At 39.4% G+C, this 22,963-nt stretch overlaps 1 protein-coding gene across 2 annotated transcripts in view; it reads right to left on the reverse strand.

Moving 5' to 3' along the window:
* The window catches only part of VEPH1 (ventricular zone expressed PH domain containing 1), a 214,706-nt gene that overhangs the window by 175,707 nt on the left and 16,036 nt on the right, over positions 1–22,963 (reverse strand). For both annotated transcript variants that reach the window (XM_063104466.1, XM_063104456.1), the window contains exons 2-3: positions 15,727–15,942; positions 669–843 (exon numbers count right to left, since the gene is read on the reverse strand). In XM_063104466.1, coding sequence (XP_062960536.1) covers positions 669–843; positions 15,727–15,942 — 391 coding nt within the window. The remainder of the gene's footprint in view (positions 1–668; positions 844–15,726; positions 15,943–22,963) is intronic.

Raw genomic sequence — 22,963 nt, forward strand, 5'->3', positions numbered from 1 at the left:
TATATCGTTCTCTGGCCCCAAATTCAAAAATGCATGGTTTCTAATAGATCTGAAACTGAAAGAAAAAAAGAGAAGACAAAAAGAATATTTTGTGTGGACTAACTTTACCTTGTTTTTCATTCAAATGTTGGAACCATTAGCAGAGGTGTCCTGATTTGATTTTTTATGGTAGTACTAACACACTTGTAAATCAGTCCCAAATCATGTTCACATTTAAGAAGTCATTACACATTTTCTGGTGTATCTTATCTAACAAAAGACATTTCTTTCTTTTGGAAACCAAATGAAGAAGAGGTTCTCCATCTGCCACTGAGAGGAGTGGGACACATTCCACTCAGTACACAGAGATGAGCTTTCCACGGCTAATAGTTGGACAAGGTAAGCAACAGTATAGAAAATGCAGTTCTCCAAACTGAGAGAAGTAGAGTTGGAAAGAAGCTTACAACTCATCTAATGAACCCAAATAATTCATCTGCCAGGTGAAGAGACACAGTCTCAACCAGCCCAGGCGACCCTATGCATGTTCACAAGTCAACTAGCAGCAAAGCAGAAAATGAGCTTGCCTCTAAATAGTCTAGGTCCCACTTTCCACATACCATAAATGCTTTATGAAAATACTTTTAAATGACACATAAAACATGTCCCCAAGCACAGCCTTTGCAACGTACCTTGGAGTATGCTCTTTACTATAACTTCTGTGTGATCAGCTAGGAGATCGGCCTTGGTAATTGCCACCAGGGACAGGTAGTTAGACATATTCCTGCACAGTTCCTTGTTGCCTCTGTGGAGGAATTTCACTGCAATAGGGATGGCTAATGCCATCACAAGGGGCCGGCTGTAATTCTGAGAAAATGTAAGAAAGTGACAAATAATAAGTGACTTCTTATTCATTCATTTATAGTCATTTATTCATTCATTCAGACAATATTTATTAAGTTCTCAGAGTACAGCGATGAAGCACAGGCCCTCCCCTGTTTACACTGTATCTGAGAACTGCGGGAACTCTTGGTCTTGTTTGGGAGACTTAAAGGCAAACAGGGAGTTAGCAGCATGGGCTGGTGAGGGCCATGACAGGCAAAGTGCAGGGCGCTAATCAAGTAAGGAAGAAGCACCTAATCCAGTCTTGGGGGTGTCAAGAAAGCTTCCTGGAGGAGGTGATGTTTTAGCTGGGACCTAATGGTTGAATAGGAGATGGCTGGGTGGTGGCAAGGTGAGGAGTGGACAGCCTGTGGAGGCACAGAGGTGAAGGGCGCTCTATGCCTTTGGGGAGTTGTAAAGAGTTAGTCCAGCTGGAGTGAGGTATGTGGGGAAACAGGGTGGGAAGGTGACAGGAGGGGCAGGAGAGGCAAACAGCATGATTGTGAACGGTCTGGTGCACCAGGCTGAGGAGTTTGAGATTAATCTTTAGGGCAATCAGGGATCATTGATGAGAGGAATAACCCATCAGATTTACACTTGAGAAAACAACCAAAGGAATGTTGAACAAGTTGCTTTCTGAGGGTATCTTTAAAAACCAAAGTTTCATCGAATGAGATTCAGAAGAAAAAAATAAATGAACATAAGGCTAAAGGAATTCTGGATCCTAAAATAATTCTCTTCTTGATTTACTTTGTGACTAAACATAAATGCCCTTACATATAAAATAGCACTATCAGCATTTAGTTCCTTAATTAGGGAATAATATTTGGAAAACACAAATGGTTTTCTTAAAAACACACTCACTCCCTCTGACCATCAACCACCCCTTGAACTGACTATAGGGTAAAAGCTGCACAGAGCACAATGCTTGTGGAGCTCACTTCATATTTTCATGTGATAAGTAAAAAGTGGTTGTTTTTCTCTAACTGTTCACATGAAAAGTACTTATCTTTCCACCCATGGATTTTGCCCTCTAGTACCTCCCACAGATGTGGGTTTATGATAGGGACTCAATGAACATCTGTCAAGTTAAATAACTAGTGACTAAAATATCATCTATTGTGACAGTTGTTGCTGGACACCTAATGTGGTGGGAAGGGCATCTGATGGAAAAGAAAGACTCTGGATCCTAATCTCGGCTCTGTCACCATCTTGCAGGCTGATGGTGGAGAGGTGATCCAACTCTCCAGGTCTCACTGGTAAAAGTGACTGTCTTCATCTTTCCCAATTAAACAGTCTCTGATGAGAGGATCCCAAAGCAGACATAATACCAACCGCCCAACTCAGGAAGACTTTCTAGGCTGCTGGGGGACTAGTGACCTTCTTGTAAAGAGGGTCAAGTGATAATTACTGTCCAGATAGAGGTCTGCATTAAGGTAATCAGTATCTAGGTTTGTCTGTATCACATTGAGAACACTGAGGGAAAACCTAGAATGATGGACAAGAGTATTACAACAAAAACTACTAACCGTCGACCAAAAAATATTCACTCCTTTTTCCTTTAGTAACACATTTCCTGAATTTCAGCTGGGATATGACCACCCTGCTCCAGGCTGCATTTCTCAGCCTTCTTTGCAACTGGATGTGCCCATGTGCAAAATTCTGGCCAATGGGCTAAAAGTGGCAGTAATGTGATCAACCTCTAGGTCATAATTACCATGAAGTGACTTGGTCTCTTATTTCTTTTCTCCCTTTAATGCTGACTGGAATGAGGATATGGTAACAAAGATTTGAGCAGTCATCTTAGACCATGAGTTAGACCATGTGTTGAGTAACAGAGAAAAAAAAGATAGATGGAGCATGGGTTTGTGATACCACAGAGCCACCATATCAGCCCTAGGCTGCTACACTTAAATCATTAGATGAGAGACAAGTAAAGCTCTGTGCTGTTTAAACCTCTGCTATATTTAGATCTTTGTTATAGTAGCTGAGCTTGTATCCTGACTAAGACAATGCAAAGTCAGGACCACTTTTATTCTTCAACATTCCCCTATAGCTTGAAGAAAAAGTTATATCCATAGATAGAATGAAATGTACTATTCTATCTTTATATGTCAAATCCTCCAATAAAGACACGAGAAAGGACATGAGGCAAAAAGTGTCATTGATAAACAGGGTCCCTGGGTAATATTATGTCATCTTAGAAATAAGAGCATTGGGTCAATTGGATATTTATATGGGAGAAAAATGTATCTTGAGCTTTATCTGACATAACAATCAATTCCAGAGATATTTCAGATCTAAAGGTGAAAAATAAAAGAAGGGTAGAGAAGAAAACACAGGAAAACAGCCTGATGGACAAAGGTACCCAGAATATATTAAAAAAACGCTTCCAAATCAATAAGAAAAAGACAGCAACCAAATCAGAAAATAGAGGACTTGAACAGATATTTTACAAAAGACAATATCAAAATAGTCCAAAAACATGAAAATGTGCTTAATTTCATTAATCATTAATTTTGGTCTGGGTTCTGATTATTGGGTTGTATTTAATGAGAATTCATCAAGCTACAATATGACCTCTTTTCTGAAAAAGAGGTATAGTCACATAATTTCAGATTTCAGATATTTTCTAAGTGCACTCAAAGGTTAGTGTGAATACAGGATTGAATACTGTATGCATGGTCAATGGTATTTCAAAAAGCTTGTGGAAAAATGAAATTAAAAGATAATATAAATCTTTCCATGAGCTTTTTGATACACCCTGTATAAACAACCCCTGTATTAGGGTTTTGTGAAAGACTACGACATATAGGGAGTGGTGGTACAATGTAGCCAAGAGTATAATGGTGGGGACAGTGTCAGGAAGATAACACATCCTCACACTGAGTATGGGAGTCAGGTAAAGTAAATCTTATGGGATAGCTGAGGTACCCAAATGTATGTTCTTGAGAAAGTTAGTGAGTCTTGGCAGTGATGATAACATTGCAATATTCCTATCTTGATGTCCAGTCCATAAATATTTCCTGAAGTCACAGAAAATGTTATTGCTATGGTTTTCTCCCACCTTCAGATCATTAGCCCTACTCCTACCAAATTCAAACATCCTTCTTCTGGAGATGCTACCCTAATTTCTCTTTGGGTAACTGTTCTAATGAAGGCATTTGTACCCTTGGTCTCAAGGGTGACTAAGTGACTCAGACACTGACCAATCAGAGATCACATTTCTCTGGTCCAAATGATAGTTCAAGGACAAGCAAGTTACCAAATTATGATTAAGGAGCCATGAAATGGCTTGAAACAAATATAGACCTGATAAATCTTTACTTCTTTCCTGAAATTCCATCCATTTTCCAGACCCAGGGGTCAATATGGCCGCTGAGCAGAGAGGAAAGGTATTCCATGACCTGACTTGATGCCCACCATAAGTCAGCCATACTGAAAGCTCCGACCTTATCTTTGGATGGGATAGCAGTTCCATTCAGTAGGTCTCTGTCCTATCCATCTTAGAGTTCCTAACTCCTCTGAAGTATCAGGGCCATGGCCTGCAGCCAGACTTCTCTGATGACTTCCCTGAATACCTTTCTCTAGATTGTCTCCCCTCCCAGGGGATTTAATTGGGACTGGGCCATTGCTGATGGGATGAGCTATGTGGCTTCCCTGGAAGCCTGACTGCTCCCCTTCCCCAGGGGCTGGCACTCAGCTTTAGAAGTCTGGGCATGAGCTTGGTCAGGCCCCACAGAATTGTTTGCATCCACTGAGTCTAACTCACATCAAAGAATTTCCAAAAGGCTGGTGTATAACCAGTCATGACAATTTACTCATCCATTGGGAATGCTTTCCTAGGTCAGACCTATGGCATCCCTTTCATGTTATCAGGATTAGAAACCGGAATGTTCACTCATGGGCACAAAATCAGATATGAGCAAAGAAAGATCCTGAGGGATATTTCATCTAGGCCATGGTGAAACCTGATTAAAATAACACACCTGCTCCACAACTGAATCTCCCTCTCTGGTGACTGGAATTTTCCATCCATCGGATTCAGTCTCTACCCCCACCCTACCCCTGAATAGTGCGAGGAAAACGTGCCAAAGTAATGACTCCACACTGAGTATCCTCTTTTTGTTATCATACTCTTCAGACATGTGGTGTTTAGGAAGGCTAATTGATTTGGTCATTTTTTGCAATTATCATCATATTCTAACCCTGCTACCCTAAGTTAATTGCAGTTACTTCAACTGGAGCATTGGGTGTTCCCCAAACCCCTCAATCTCACCTATACAATTTCTTGGGTTGTTTCTTTTTTTTTTTTTTTGTCTTTTTGTGACCGGTAAGGGGATCGCAACCCTTGGTGTGGTGTTGCCCGCACCACACTCAGCCAGTGAGCGCACCGGCCATTCCTATATAGGATCCGAACCCGCGGCGGGAGCGCCTGTGCACTCCCAAGCGCTGCACTCTCCCGAGTGTGCCATGGGGCCGGCCCTTGGGTTGTTTCTATTAAGCAGCCAACCTCTCCATTACATGTAGGTTTTTGCTAGTTTAACTTTTTGCTGTAGTTGTTGTTAGAAGCAATTTTTGAACCTTTTTTTTATTGATTGTACATATTCATGGGGCACAGAGCTGACCAAGAGCATCTGTGCCCAAGATGTGGTGATAAGATCAATACTATCAGCATGCCCACCACCTCAAATTGCAATTATTCCCTGTGTCCCCCACCCAACTCTCCTTAATTCCCCTCTCCCCCCACCCAAACCCCCAGCAACCCTACGTCTGTTCTCTCCCTCTGCAAGTCCAACACACCACTGTGGTCTTTCTTTCCTTCCTTCTTTCTCTCTTAGGTTCCGCTTATGAGTGAGGACATGTGGTATTTTTCTCTCTGTGCCTGGCTTATTTAATTTAATATAACTTTCTCCAAGCTCATCCATGTTGCTGTAAGTGGCAGAATTTCATTCTTTTTTATGGCTAAGTAGCATTTCTCTGTGTTTATGCACCACATTTTCCTTATCCAGTCATCTGTTGATAGACATTTAGGTTGGTTCCAACTCTTGGCTATTATACATAGAGTTGCAATGAAGATGGGAGTGCATGTATCCTTTCAACATTATGATTTCCATTCCTTTGGGTATATACCCAGAAGTGGAATTGCTGAATCATGTGGTAGTTCTATCTGTAGTTGTTTGAGAAACCTTCATACTGTTTTCCATAGTGGCTGTACTAATTTACAGTCCAACCAACAGTGTAGAAGAGCTCTTCTTTCTCTGCATCCTGGCCAGCATTTGTTACTGTCTTTTTGATTATAGCCAGTAAAACTGGGGTGAGGTGATATCTCAATGTGGTTTTGATTTGGATTTCCCTGATGATTAGTGATGCTGAACATTTTTTTTAAGTATCTGTTCACTATTTGCATACCTTCCTTCAAAAAATGTCTACTCAGCTCCTTTGCCCATTTTTTAATTGAGTTTTTTGTTTGTTTGTTTGTTTGTTTACTGTGTAATTGTTTGAGTTCCTTGCATATTCTGGATATTAATCCCTTGTTGGATGTATAGTTTGCAAATGTTTTCTCCCATTCAGTAGGTTGTCTTTTTACTCTATTGATTGCTTCAATTACTGTGCAGAAGATTTTTAGTTTGATATACTCCCATTTATTTTTTCTTTTGTTGCTTGTGATTTGGGGGTCTTATTCACAAAGTCTTTGCCCAGTCTTACTTCCTGAAGTGTTTCCTCTGTGTTTTCCTTTTGTAGTTTTATAGTTTTGGGTCTTATACTTAAGTCTATAATCCACTTTGAGTTGATTTTGGTATATGGTGAGAGGCGCAGGTCTAGTTTCATTCTTCTGCATATGGATGTCCAATTTTCCCAGCACTATTTCCTGAAGTGGCAGTCTTTTCCCTAATGTATGTTCTTGTTGCCTTTGTCAAAGATCAATTGGCTGTAAGTATGTGGGTTGATTTCTGGATTCTCTGTTCTGTTCCATTGGTCTGTGTGTCTGTTTTTATGCCAGTACCATGCTGTTTTGATTACTATAGCTTTGTAGTATAATTATTTGAAGTCAGGTAGTGTTCTGTTTCTTGCTGTTTTTTTTTTGTTTTTTTTTTTTTAATCCTCAGAATTGCTTTGGCTATTCGGGGTCTTGTGTTGTTCCATATAAGTATTAGGATTGTTTTTTTCTATTTCTGTGAAGAATGTCACTGGTATTTTGATGGGGATTGCACTGAATCTGTAGATTGCTTTGGGTGATATGAACATTTTCACAATGTTGATTCTTCCAATCCAAGAGCATAGAATGTCTTTCCACCTTTTTGTGTCTTCTTTAATTTCTTTCAGCAGTGATTTGTAGGTCTCATTGTGGAGATCTTTCACCTCCTTGCTTAAATCGATTCCTAGGTATTTTATTTTTTTGGTGACTACTGTGAATGAGCTTACCTTCTTGATTTCTTTTTCTGCTAGTTTGTTATTGGAGAACAAAAATGATACTGATTTTGGGGTGTTGATTTTGTATCCTGCAACATTACTGAAATTGTTAATCAGCTCTAAGAGTTTTTTGGTAGAGTCTTTAGGTTTTTCTATGCATAAGATCATGTCATCTGCACATAAGGATAGTGTTTTAACAGTGGGGTTTGTTCTTTCTTGTGTATTCATAGTAGGGATTACTGTTTTTCAGATTCCACAAGCAGGACTTCCTTGAGAATTCCTTGCATGACTGGTCATGTGGTGATGAACTCCCACAGTTTTTGTTGGTCTGGGAAATACACTATTTCTCCCTCATTTCTGAAGGATAGCCTTGTTGGGTATAGTATTCTTGGTTGGCAGTTTTCTCTTTCAGTATTTTGAATATGTCATCCCATTTTCTTCCTGCCTGCTGTGTTTCAGTTCAGAAGTCTGCTATTAGTCTGATGGGGATTCCCTTATAAGTGACTTGACACTTTTTTCATGCTGCCTTTAGGATTCTGTCTTTGTCTTTGAGCTTTGCCAGTTTGACTATAATGTGTCTCAGAGATGATCTGTTTGGATTGAATCTGTTTGGGGATCTTTGTTCTTCCTGGATCTGAAGATCTGTGTCTTTCCCTATACCTGGGAAGTTTTCTGTTATTATTTCATTGAATAGATCTTCAGTGCCTTTACCTTTCCCCTCTCCTTCTGGAATGCCCATGATTTGGATGTTTGTGCACTTATGGTTGTCTGCTAGCTCTCTTAGACTTTCTTCATTTTAAAAAATTCTTTTCTCCTCTTTTTTTTGGGTGGGGATATACTTGGGTTATTTCATAAAAACCATCTTCAAGATCAGAGATTCTTTCTTATGCTTACTCTAATCTGCTGCTTAAGTTCTCAGTGGTGTTTTTTTATTTCATTGAATGAATCCTTCAGTTCCAGGAGTTCTTCTACACACTTTAAAGGTATTAATCTCTTTGTAAATTTCCTCCTTCATATCCTTGATATTTTTTCTTGATCATTATGTTGTCTAACTGAGTCTTCTCTTATTGAGTTTCCTTAAGATAGTTACTTGGAATTCCTTTTCAGTCATCTCAAGAGTTTCCTGTTCTGTAGGGTCTGGCACCTGAGAATTACTATGTTTCTTTGGCAGTGTCATATTCTCTTGGTTTTTTGTACCTCTATTATCTCTATGTTGATTTCTGGTCATCTGGTAGATCAGTTGCTTCTTCCGTTACTCTGGAGTGGACTTTGAGGAGAAAGACTTACTCTTCTTTTTCCGGTCTCCTCTGGTGACTCTCTTTGTGTCAATGCTGTCAAGAACTGGTGGGCCACCTGCCTGGTGGTTGTGGCTGCTACTGTGGTGATAAGCCATCCTTGCGGTGGTAGAAGCTGAGGTAGTGGCTGTTGTTGACAACCTCCATGGAAGTTGTGTGGGGCCTCATGGTCACAATGGTGCTTGCTCCTGCCTTCTGTGCTTGTGGTGGAAGGCTGCCCGGGGCTTTTCCCTGCCTGTGCCATGCCAGTCACGGTGGGTGATGCTTAGTCCTGTCTTCTACGTGGGTAGTGGGAGTGCTTTCTGGGGCTTTTCTCTGCCTGTACCTCCCCGGTCCCAGTGGCTAGTTTAACTTTTAGATGACACATACTTGTCTCTATCATGACTGATCAAAGCCCAAACTTCAAAGATGGAACACAATCACACAACTCTCAGAGCTTTCCAACAAAGATCTCCATGCTGAAGTTCATCTACTCTGGGTCTTTCATCAGAACAATCTGCAGGTACAGCACACATCTTCCATTAGAGGAATATGTCTTCAAGCACACTTACCTGTAACTTGCTGAGAAACCAATGGTGGTTGCATTGGGAAGTGTTCCCTACTAAATGTGAACACAGGCAGGCACAGCAAAAGATCAATGGAAATCAGCATTCACAGCAACTGATATTTTTAAACCTTGGGGTGAGCTAGGGCTAGCCAGCAACAATGAAAGAACAGACTGTCTTAATCAATTGGATCATATTCTTTTTACAACAATTCTAGAAGATCTAGAGAAAAATAGTGGCCAGCTATTAGTCTCTGACATGTGGTTCCAAGTGAAATGTGTAAAATGCCCCCCCCAAATGTATGTTATTATTTAAAAAACAATAACAACAAAACTTTAACATTCAACTTTTCTGTTTTCTCCCACATATGTCATTTGGGAATCTCTCAAATGACATAAAAAGTGAAACATTATGCAAAAAGCAAATAGTGCATACAAATACCAAGGAACTGCCACTAAAAGCTCTCAGTCTCCAAACAGTGTCTTGACAATTCCTAACGTATCGAGAAGCTGTGGGTGCTGCCTATGGCAACAGGATGTGAGTAAAGGATTGGGAGACCAAGATGAGGCTGCACAGACAAGGGCCCCACAGACCCAACAGGTACCGAACAGCTTCCTTCCAATGGCTGAGCTTCACTTTCAGAAGAAACAAAAGGAGTTGCTAATGTGTAGATCTCAGGCCCATGAAATTATTTTATCTCTAGAATTATTTGGATCACGGAAATGCTAAAAGCACACATGCAGAGTAAATCCTACAAATAAACCACTTTAACAGCAGCTGGTAATGCCAGAGCCCAGGACAGACCTTGCCCTTCATGCAGATGTGAGCATGTTGGTGTGAGTATCATCTAACACACAGTTTGGGGCTCAGGGAACAAATTCAGCAAAGTGCAGCATAGAAATAAAGACTTGCTCGTGGGGACAGTTATATTTAGCTGTAGAGGTAAAACAAGAGGGCTTTGTTCTTGGAATGCCAAGAATTATGTTTCTTAACCAGATTAGCATCAATTTGAGCTTCTGGTGGAAATTTTCCTTTTGAAAATGCACTTTGGGAACATTTCCCAGTGTTTTAAAATTGAAGAGAATAAAGCTAAGTAGAAAAATATCTATCTGAGGTGATAGCAACTAAAAAGCTCTTTGGCTCTCAGGGCTTGAATTCAACTATGAGCCAGAAAAATCATTAAGCTCAAGAAATATTAAACTTCATTTATAAAAGCAGGATTCTTTGGTTATTCATCTAGCATTACCAATCAGATAGTCAAAGAAATTTTGGATTAGTATATAAAATGCTTGATTCTTAGCAGCATAGCTATAAAAAAAGTCTAATTGGCACATACGCCTAAGTTTTCGCAGTGTATTTTCGGACAGGTAATAAGTAAGGGAGCAGGTCTCAGGAACAGGGTGGGGGAGGGTGGTGTCCCAGTGCCTTCCCATTTCATGCCACTGTCTGAAGAGCAGGAACTGAAGCCACTCTGGAGAAAAGTGTAGCTACTACAGAAGCCAGAGGGTTGTCACGTCTCTTGAGCCCACTCATTTATTCAATCGTTCAAATAACAATTATTTGAGCACCTACTATGTGCCAGGCACTATACCAGGCACTGGGACTACTTCAGAGAATAAAACAGAGTTTATAATTTGGGGAGAGGAAAAATAGACCATAAACAACGGCTATCATAAGTAATTTAATTAATAGCTTGTTAGAAAGTACTGAGAGCTATTTTAGAGTCTCCTGCAAATAATGAGAATATGATAATACCCACCAGAGTTAATACCCACACAGCACTTCCTATGCCCTAGATATTTTGTCTATTATGTGATGTCTGTTCACTTAATCCTCACAACAAACTCATGAGGCAGCTACTCAGATCATCTGCATTTTACACATGAAGAAATGAAGAAAAAGACACAGAAAGATTACTTTGCACAAGGTCACATTACAGGTAGAGGGTAGATCTGGGGTTGCCTACTGAGTGAATTTCTAATTGATATAACCTGTCTCGCCTCTAAAAGCTGTGAAAGAAATGCTCCCAACTGTCCAAGGCACGTCGCGTGCAAGGCCAGCCAGGGGCAGCGTCTGAATCTTCATACAGCACTGACTGGGGAAGAGGGAACAAGAGGACTAAAGTGTGGAGTCAAGTAGAGTGACAGTGGGTCCTTCTACAAAGAGGGGAAAGTAGATACTTTCTGATTTTCCAGCAGTGGATTTGGGGATTATTTATATTTTCCCTCCTACCTCCAGACACCCCCACTTTGGTTTTCTCCCTCCTCATTAGTCATCAATAGTGATGGCAGAGATGGCGGAAGAGATAAAATGCAGAGCTAATTAAGTACATGGCAAGGCTCTGCTAAGTGATTTGGTTGGGGAAGAGGCTGTCGCAGATGTAACCAGAACAGTTAGGATAAACCCAGGCCTTGACTCTCAGCCCGCACGATGGTTGGGCTGTCAGTTCTCTAGAATTTCATTCCAGTGCATCAGCTATGTCAATAATTATAACATCCCCGAGGCACATTTTAATTTTTCTCAACCCTCTCCAAGTTTGTATTTATCCTAGAATGTGATATACCTTGTAGGGGTATCTTCTCCTTCAGGATTTCTCCAGGGGCAAAAACATAAACAGCCAGCTCCACACAGGAACGTGGTGAGAGGAAGCTGTTAACCCTAGATAAGCTGTGGTTTGAATTAGGTACTTCCATTTAGCGGCTAGACCACAAATGAGGATTGTTTTTGCAGTAAAAGATCCTCTTCACATGCACCCACCAGCACCAATTAGTAGTACTTAATTCCAGGAGTTGGTCTTGAGTGGAACTGACAGATGCTCACTTCCATCCCCTGCAAGAAGACTCTGGATTTATTTGATAGTTGCAGATCACTACTTTCATTGAACACTTACTATGTAACAATTGCACTATGTAAACACTTTGTATGTGATATCACCTTTAACCTTCCTAACAGTCCTGAGCAGTAGGTATTAACCCCATTTCAGATGGCAGAACAGAAACTTAGAGAGAGAAGATAACTTGCCAGTCTCCCACATATAAGACTAGGATCTGTATGACTAAAGCCTTCATGCTCTAAAGCTATTTGCTGTTCTACCTCTCAGCATCTCCTGAGGGTATCAGAATTTCAGACTGGGAGGTGATCTTATTCAGTCCTTTGTTTTATACATGACAAGCTGAGAGACTTGTCTTACACAGGATGGGTGGGTAGAAGTGTGTGGTCCAAGGCAAAAAAAAAAAAAAAAAAAAAAATCGGACTCACACATGCATGCTGCATACATGTGCTGATTTTGTATTGAGGAAGGATTAGAAGTTGAGTTCTGGATTTTAAAAATTATTTTAAGGTAAACATGGCAAGTTCATCAACTTAGGGACCAAGAAAAGAAGGAATTCAATATAATTACCAATTAAAAGAGGAACAGAAGTGGTCAGCTGAAGTAGCTTAGGTGTAGGCTAAAAAAAATAAATTTGGAGGGGAAAAAACAGAAGAGTTTGTGTGTACAAGTGTGTATGTGTGCGCATGCACGCATATGAACACATTTAGCTTAAAATGATAGTACAGTAGCCAGAAAAAAAAATCTAATAATACAGCCAAGGATGTGGGAAGAAGAAACGGCTGGGCCCTTGCCTGATCAGATCAAATCATACTGGGATTGCTTATCTTGGGAGGTGGGATGGGGTGGAGAGGGAATCACTCTTTTTTGGAGGGGGTAAGCCAAAAATGTTGAGTGCTTAACTTTTGAAAATTGGCCTACTGCTTAATTTTACTGAAAGAAAAATAAAGGAACAAAATAACTCATCTGGATTTCTGCGTGTTTCCCACAAGAACCTAAATTACAAGGAGTACAAAATCCTTTCAATGTTTACTGCAGGCCAGAAAGTTCTCTTAAAATTGATGAAAGTTAAATACAAATTCTGTGACCACAGCCTTGCCTTTGGTTCTTGGAGCCAACTTTCTGTGACCACATCCCAGGGGTGGCCAGGACATGATGCTGAACTTTGGTGAAAGGCAAGTTTGCCTTCAGGGCTTCCCACCTTTCATCATAGAAACTTCTGCCTCCTCCTTGAGCACACAATGGACACCTCCTGCCACACCGGCCCTGCAGGCTAGAATTGCCCACTTCTGTGACTCACTTACCCTCTTGACTCTGAGGCATATCCCTCAGCCCTTCTCTCTGTCCCTTCGCAAAATATCAATCCTTGACCTCAGGACTCTGCTCTCAGCAATCTTACAAATTATCTTACAATGAGTTATTTACATTGAGTCATTGCTCATCAGTAAGTTTAGCATTTCTATTTCTCAAAAGCATTTGCTTTTCCCCTTTTATGTAGGAGACACAATAACTTATCCAGAGTAAAATGTCCCTCTATGTTAGAATTTTGGAATTGTGGAGAGATAACTTGCTTACAATTCTCTGACCTTGGTCTTATTTCACAAATCCATACTTTTGCGCAAGCTATTTTTTCTGCTTAGAATGTTCTCTCGCTCCACCTTTTCTATCTAGTGAAATTCCTGCTCACTGCTCACAACCTTTCCAAATACAATCTCCATTCAGGAAACATACCCTGGTTCGCTAGAACTGTGCTAACACAGGAGCCACTGATCACAGGAAGCTCGTGAGCACCTGAATTGTGACTAGTCCAAAGTAAGATGTGCTGAGTCACACACAGTATAAAAAAAAAGAGAAATCTCATCTATTGTTATATTGATTACATGTTGAAATGATAATATTTTGGATATATTGGGTTAAGGAAAATATATGATCAAAATTAATTTAATCTGTTTCTTTTTACTTCTTTTTAATGTGGCTACTAGAAAATTAAAAATTACATAGGTAGCTTGTGTTTGTGGCTTACCCTAGATTTCTGTTGGATAGCACTGCTCTAGAATCTACATCAGTGGTCTTTGAGGCACCTGTGTTCTCCTGAGTGCTCTCCTGACTGTGCCCCACCCTGCTATCATATATGCCCAGCTGTGCCCTGCTCTGCTGCAATGGCTGATGCAACATTTGACTTTCCCGCCCTGCTGTATTGGCTAAGGGACCCAGAACTTTCCCCGCCTAAACGAAGTTACAACCACATAAGTTCACCCTTTACCTCACTGCAAAAATCCAGAAGTGTAACAATATAAAAGGGACAGCCCCACTGCATTTGGGGCTTAGCCTTCGTGACATGAGTCTGCTGAGCCACTGCCGGCATCAATAAATTCTGCTTCTTGCCACAAACCTTGGTGTCCTGCCCCTTCTTGAGTTTGCTGTAACATGCTGTAACAGTTTTGAACTTGCAGAGGGAGCTGGAGAACACAGCTGATTTCTGACTGAATGTGGAGTGGCACCTTGGCGTGAAATAACCTGTGTGTCTGATGTATATCAATAGTATATTCAAGATAGTATATTCAAGATAAACAATGAAGAACAGATGTATTAGGTGTCTGGTGTTTCATCCAAGCAGTATTAACCTTTTGCCAATTTTGCTGAAATCCCCATTTCCTCCCCACCTATTCCTAACCTTGGGGACAAAGGAAAAACAGTGTGGTGCTGCGTGTAATCTTTTGTTGAGTTGACCAGTCCCTGAAGTGAGCAGATAGAGTGAAATATGCTCCAGTTAAGCATGGAAACTGTGAGAAAAAAGAAGAAAGCAAGCGAATATTTGCTGCCACACACAGTGCTAAGCAATTTAACATAACGATACCTAAGTGGAACACAGGTTCTGAGCGGTGTCCGTGAATGCTGTTGGTAGTGGGGAGGGCAAAGGAGGTTCCGTGGTCAAATTGGATTGGAAAATTCTGGACTAAACAAAGTTAACCAGTTTTCTTTGGTGTAGGGCTTTTTCAGAGCCTTCAAGATGCTATAAAACATTGTGACATTTCCAAAGGGAAAAACTGAATTCTGTGTGTTTCCCAACTTATTTGACCACAGAATTCTTTTTTGAAAAACACCTGTCAACACCACTGGTTGGTAAAATTTGTCACAGACAATATCCCTTAATCTGCATTTCACCAGGAGGAAACTGTGGCTTAGGAAGTTAAGTGACTTGCCCCACACCTCGATGTTGCACAACTGGTTTGTAGCTGAGCCAAAATTTCAAATTCACATTTACATCAGAGGAAGGAATTATACATGGTCCGAACAGGAAAATATCATCTTGGACAATTCACAATACGTATAGAGATGTACTTAAAAATGACCTAGTCACTACTCCCCACAGATCCAAGCTCACTGTCCCTCAGTTCACTCTCCACTTCCTCTTTGGTCTTCTTGGATGAAAGAGGGCTCCTCTCCTAAATTTTCCAGTATTCCTTACTTGGATCTAGGCATGTACTGCTTTTTGTTAGCTTTTTATATGTGCACATGTATATGTGTATTCTCTCCAAATAGATTATGGGTTTGCTGTGGTATTGCTTTGAATTCCCCACAGTGTGTCTTGCATATAGTAGGGGATCAACAGAACTCTCTCAGTTTATTAATTACCAGCCTGTCTGGCACCTACTAATGGTTTATGGTGTCTTCTTACAGAATCGAGCAATACAGAAACATTGGCTCTTGGTTCAGAGACATCACATGTTCACATAAGCTGCCAAACCAGTATTAAGTAGCCTGATGCTGAATGCTGACATACCTGTAAAATGCAACTCATGATATCAGATGCAATTTTTGCATGAGGAGAGTCTTCATCTTTCCCAGGGGGTCTCAGGTTGTGTTCCAAGCAGGAGTCCCAGAGCCCCACAAGGGCCTTTGCATGCTTTTCAATGGACTCTGTCTCTCTGATAGCTGTTGTGATTCTTGTGATACAGATTTCAACCACTGCCTGGTCATTCTCATTGGTCTGGTAATCCTATTTGGAAAGAAAACCTTCATGTTAAATAATACTCTGCAAAGTTATCCTTCAAAGGACTGACAGAATACTAACTCAGTCATTCAGAAAATGGATGTGGCATGCTGTGTGCAAAGGGAGAGGGTGTAAAGCCCGAGACTATAAGGGCCTTCTTCCTTGGAGATAGTGATTCTGTAGAAGAGGCAGATATGCAGACATGTTGAAATGGACAGGTTCATGCTCCCACAGATGCACAGACAGTTTTGAGAGTCTGAAGGAGCTTAAGTATTCAATTGCAAATGGGTTTAATCTTCTGGCTATTTCAGTTAAGTCCATTATAGTTCAGGGGTTACTTTCTACTCTGACATTTCGATAACTTCTGTGAAATGTTTTAAATTACCTTCCAATTTTGCATCACTAGCTATCTCTCTTTCTGGACATAATAGAACACAGTGTTTCATCTCTCCCTTTTCAACTCAAATAATTACCAAACCTGTTTTAGCTTTGTCCAACCAAATTTCCCTCCATCTCCCTGTTTTTAATTCTCCTTCAAATACCTCATCATCTTTCCTGAGAGAAAAATGACCCTCCAAAACATGTAAATGTGAAAAATAGGCCCATTGCTTTAATTTGGAAAATTGTTCTGACTGTAAACTCCACATGGTTGACTCACAGAACTGAAAACATAGCAGAGCGACGAAGTGTTTAGATCCTTACATTGTCCAGGGCGATTAGGAATGGGAAGCGATAGGGCTTTTCTATCTGACTGCAAGCTCCAGCTCTTTTTTCTTTTACTCCTGTAACTAATGGGGCAGTAAATACCTTAGACATGAAGCCGTCTCTGTATTGTAGATTATTTATAGCCTGGATTCTCCAGAAGTGGAAATTTCCAAGACAAAGGACAGGAATATTTTTAAGGCTCATGATACATACTGCCAAACTATGTTCAAGAAACGTCTTACTAATTTATACTCCCATCAGCTGGGTAAAAGCGTGCTCTCCTAATTGGACCTTTGCAAGAACAGAGTGTTTTTTTAATTTTTGCTAATTTTATCCATAAAAACCAGTATCTCATTGCTGTTTTACTTAAGAATTTCTTTGACCAAAAGTGAGGTTGAATATTTCCATGTGTTTATTGGCCAAAATATATTTCCTCCTTTGGGAACTGCCCTCTGTGTGTCCTATGTCTATTTATCTTAGATGACTTGGAGTTTTGTTTTGGGTCCTTGTTTGGTGCAAAATCATTTTCTATTAAGGATATTAAGTTGACATTTGACAGTTTGGTTGCAAATATATCTCCTTGTGTCAGTATTTTTAGGTTTTTTGCTGCTATTTATTGACATGCTAAGATTTTAGACAGTCACATGTGTCAATTTTGGGGGGTCTCATTATTTTTCCTTTTTAAATCGGAAATTTAAGTTTAAATTATTTATTTTTTAAAAAGGTAATATATGAACATGGTACAGAAATAAAAAAGATGCAAAGAAACGGTTTACCGTGAAAAGTTAGTCTCCCTCCCAGCCCTATCCCCACCCGCTTCCCTTTCCCAGGGGAAACCAAACTCGCCAATTCCTTACATATTTTGCAGAGGCATTCTAAGCACATGCAGATATCATCTACGCATTCTCTTTTCTTTTTATGTGATTCCTTTAACAGGTTTTTCTTGTTAGCTTCAAGTTTTCCTTATTCAAAGTTTAATAAAAATTTACCTGTATTTTTTCTAGATTAAAAAAATATGACAAATATCCAGCATTTGTTATTTTAGAAATTAGCCATTTAACCATTCACTTAGTTCTTAAATCCATCTGGTATTTATGGAAGTAATCAAAGATGTACATTTCTTTCTAAATAGCTAATCTAATTTTCCCACCATCATTTATTTCTTAGTAGTTGTTTTATATACATCAGGTTCTGTTTCAGGACTGTCTTTTCTGCTTGCTTGTTCCATTTCTTAATTCTTTCATAATACTAATTTTGCCACTTTCTTTATATAAGCTCCATAAGTTTTTAAAGGAGCTTTAAAATAGCCTGGTGTCGAAAGCTGTATTTTAGGTCTTTTTGTTGCTGATGTTAACAAAACCTTTAGGTTCCCACCCCCTCATTAGGACATTTAACTAATTATTGCTGATTAAGTGAACCTATGGGTTTTTTTTAAACTTATTTTGTACCCAGCTATTCACCTCAACTATTCCTAATTATGATAAATTTTTAGAACATTCTCTTGGGTTTTATAGAAAGGTTTCTGTATTTTATGAAGTCTTTCTGAGATCTATACCTTTTGTATATCTCATGGCTTATTATGCCGGCTACAATTTCCTAAGCTTTCACATAAGTGATTAGAGCAAGAATCCTGGTTTAGTTACTGGTTTTAGTTTCAGATTTTTGGTATAAAATTTTACCATCAAAAACAAGAAAATACAGTAAATGTTTTAAATCATATAGAATGCATCACTTTCTTCCTATTTATAAAGTTTATATATCTGATTTAATTTCTCTAGTAAGCTGGCTTATTTTGGGTAAGATAGATATTTTATAACGTTATAATTTATAATATAATTAATAATAATAAAGGAGTATTAATCCATTCCTATTTTACTGAGTTTGTCTTTTAGTCCAGAATGAATGGTGAATTTCATTAAATGCCTTTTTAGTATCTATAATATATTATTTTCTTATTACATTTATCAATATGATAAATTATAGAAACAAATTTTATAATATTGGTTAACTTTGTGTTCTTGAGACACATCTTACTGGATCCTGGGAAATAATTTTTTAATGTGTTGCTGGATTCTGTTTTTAATATTTTATTTAAAATTTTTGCATTAATATTTGGCCTTTATGTCTGTCAGTTTTCAGATCAATTTTATGCTAATTTTGTAAAAGTATTTTGGAAGATTTAAGCTCTCTATAACCTTATTTGTTTTTTGACCTTAATGTGTCAGGGAGGAGTGAACTAAAATTTCCTGCAACTAATGTGTTTATCTGTTTTCCTGGTATCTCCTGGAGTTTTCCTTTCATGAATGTTGTTGGTGTATAATTTGATGCATAGATATTCTTAATCTTTATAATTCTTGTGATCTTGTGAACTGAACCTTTGGCATAAAAAGTGCCTTTTTTTTGTCTTATTTAATGCTTCTTGGCATGAGTTTTTCCTTGTCTGATGTAAAGATTATGATCTCTGTTTCTTTTGGTTTGCCTTTGCCCAGCAGCATTTGCCTATTTTATTTTTATTTTAAAAATTTCTTCTATAACCTATGTTGCATCAAATGAATGGCTGTTACCCTTGTTTATATAACTTTGTGGAAAACAGTTTAGTAGTCATTATTTAATGATTCTTAATAGCCAAAAGTATGCCTAGTAGATGGAGTATACAAAAGTATGAAGGTAGTACTTGATTATCAACTGATTCTAAGCCATTAGATCATAATCAACAATTAAAGCATGGTGGGGCTATGTGCAGACCTCACAGATTTTCATTTGAGAATTGAGGGCCCTGACTTAACAAATAAGTGGGCAATAAACTGCTTCTCACAATTTTCAGCAAAGTGAATTAGTTTTGACTCAGCATTGATTTCCTACCTCAAAGTATCATTTCCTGTGCTTTATCTGGTATTTGATGTGGTGCCAAAAAAAATAACCTGTATGTTAGGCTTGAATATGTGATATGGTTTTGTTGTAAACATCAAAATGATTTACTTTAATTTGAATTATTAACATGTGTTTTTATAATGAAGTAAATCATTGTTTAACTTTCCATCTTTTTATTTTTACATTTTCTAAATTATTTTATTTGCTTGTCTCTTGTTTGTTGGATTTTGACTTGTAATTCAATCTAAAAGTCTTTTTCTATTAACAGGTAAATTTTTCTCATTGACATGAAGTGATACGATAGATATATTTGGCCTTAAATATGTCATATTATTTTATATTATGCTTTCGTTTTTTCTTAACTTTTGAAGATCAATTATTTTACTAGAAAATGGTACATCTTGGATCAAACACAAGCAAGCCAGAGGGCAGAAATAAGCTGTGTGAGTCAGTAGCCCAGACACGTATGTCATCTACCACTATTGAAATGGCACCTTATACCCAGGCCACACTTGTGTTGAATGGGAAGTTCCCTATTACCATATGACAGAGGAGGAAAATATCTGAACTTGATGTACTGATGTATTTTCTGGGTATGTGAGTGCAGGTCAGTCTTACTGCTGTTACATTGTAGACTAATTAGGGGTAGCCTTGAAAGACAGCAGTGAGAGAAAATTCTCCCCATGGGCAGAGCTTCAGTCCATGTGGCTGATCATTAACTTTGTGTGGAAAGAGAAATGTACAGGGAAGAGCTAAGAAACATGGCAGCGGCAGATGGCTTGGCTGAATGGCTAAGGCCTGGAAGAAGAAAGATTGAGATATTGGAAATAAGGAAGTATGGGTAAGAAGCATGGGGCGGACACATGGGACTGGGCACAAAGTGTAAATATCTTTTTTATTTCATATTAATGGCTGTGAAAGCATTCATAACAGAATAGGCACTAAAAAGCCAAGTTGTTAGAATGACTTAGCCAAATGACATAAACCAAAGCCTCTGTCATCAACCATCCCAGTTGACCTATTGGGTACATAAACAGAGTAACTATGGTGATGGATAGAAGCTATGTATCACCCAACAGGGCCTAGATGTGCAATCTGCCAGTAACAGAAGCCAATGCTTAGCCCCCAAAATGGCACCATCCCTCAAGGACCCCAGTCAATCACGTGGTGTCAAACTACTTACATTAGACCTTTCCCACCTCGGAAAGGACATCAATTATACTGAGTAGAATTTACATGTAACTCAGATTTGGGTTTGTTTTCCCCTACCACAGGGCCTAAGCCAGAACCACTACTTGAAGGATCACAGAGTATTTGGTCTGCTGACATAGGATCCTACATAATATTACATCAGACCAAAGAACCACTTTACAGCAAAGGATTCCAGCAGTGGGCACAGGATCATGGGACTCACTGGTCCTATCACATACTGTAACCCTGCTACCCCCCACCCTGAAACTGCTGGTCTGATAAATCAATGTAGCAGGCTCTTGAAGGAGCAACTCAGCCTAATATCCTGTGAGGATGGGGCACCACCCTCCAAGAGGCAGTATACAGACTAAAGCAATGACCATAACATGGGGCTGTATTATCTACAGGTAGAGTACTTAAGCCTGGAAGCTCAGTCACTTCAGGCTCCTTGTGTCAAGAGACCAGCAGATAAAGAAAGGAGTCACCACCCCAGCAGAAGTAATTGACCATAATCATTAGGAGAAAGCAGTCTGCTGATAAACAATAGGGGCATCTCTTGGTACTACCCTGCCCAATTTTGATGGTAAATGAAAACAGAGCAGTCACAGCCTGAGAAGGGCATGGAGATATGGGACTCAGACCCCACAGGAAAGAGCATCTGAGTCGCCCATCCAGAGAGTAACTTAGATCAGCAGAGGTTCTAGCTGAAGAAGAATGGAATCTAGAATAGGTGGTAGAGGAGGGAAACTGTATTAGTTTTCTTGTTGGTGCTATAAATAATTACCATATACCTAGTGGCTCAAGAATGTGTGCTGAGAAATTTTTTTTCTTACAGTTCTGGAGGTCAGAATTCAACAATTAGTCTCACTGAACTAAAGTCAAGGTGTCAGCAAGGCTGGTTCCCTCTGAAGGCTCTGAGAGAAGAGTCCATCTTCTTATCTTTTTTAGCTTCTAGGGCTGCCTACATTCTTTGGCTTGTGGTCCCTCCCTCCAACTTTAGAACACCACTCCAGTCTTTGCTGCCAGCATCCTATCTCCTTTTTCTGCCTTTGACCTTCTTGCCTCCCTCTTAAAAGGACCCTCATGATTATATTGGGCCCACCCAGATAATCTGGCCCATCCAGGATAATCTTCTCATTTCAAGATCCTTAATCACATTACATCTGAAAAATTCCTTTTGCTGTGGAAGATAGCATATTCTCAGCTTTCAGGGTTTAGGTTGTGGGCATCTTTGGGGGGCCATTATTCAGCCTACCACAGAGTACTGATTGCAGCCTTGATACCACCTGAAGTGGTAGACATGTTAGATCCTCTCATTAACCTTCTTGTAAATTTCCTCAGGACAAGAGATCAATCAGCATCTCGGAGAAGCTCTTTCCATATGGGTTGAGCTTACTGTATAAAGTGAAGAGTTCTGAATGGTGCCAGGGTACTGTAGTGGAAACTATAGTACTCTGCCCAAATTCTCCCTCCAGGACAGAGGCAGTCATTTCCTCAGATGATGGTTCACAGCCAAGTCTGCCTGCAGAAATTGTCCTCAGTCAAAGGGAATGGGATGATTCAGCATTTCTTTCTTCCCTTGGGACAGCCTCATTCATTGACTAGTGCATGTGGGGATATGAAGGCCTGTTGGTTGACTCTGAAGGATCATCCCAGTTCCAGAGCTCCCTGTGAGACTAGCTGAGGTCTTTTCCACAACTGCATCATAGTTCAACTCTCTCTCTGCTCAATTCTGCTTCATCCACTCCCTGACAGGTATGGCTTCTAAGAGAACATCCCTACACTTTACCTGCACGGTAATCACCATTTTAGAGTCTGTTTTCCTGGGAACCAAACTGCAACAGAGTTTTAAAAGATGACACTGAAAAACATAGTAAGCCATGTCCAAATAAATAGTTTAACAATAAATGGCAAAGAGATTCATTGGGATGAAACAAGCCTCAATAAGAGCTGAAGAAGCAACTCAATGAAAATACATGACTTGCACATGTGTCTTGGTTCATGAACACCATGACTCAAATTCCACACTAAGAAAGTACTGAATTATCAGAGAATTTTGAAAGAGGCCTTTGGAATGATGTTGGTGTATGCAGGTAGTATCAGTGTGATTGCTGAACATAAGCATATATTCTAAAGTTTCTAACCAGAAAAGTTAAGCAGCTGTCCATAAAGATAAATTACTTCACACAGTCATAACTGCAGTAAATATAGCAATATATTAAGTATAGGTACATCACCTATGAACTTTGATATTACTGTG

The sequence above is a fragment of the Cynocephalus volans genome, chromosome 1, assembly GCF_027409185.1.
Source record: "Cynocephalus volans isolate mCynVol1 chromosome 1, mCynVol1.pri, whole genome shotgun sequence".
In the NCBI taxonomy this organism is placed as follows: domain Eukaryota; kingdom Metazoa; phylum Chordata; class Mammalia; order Dermoptera; family Cynocephalidae; genus Cynocephalus; species Cynocephalus volans.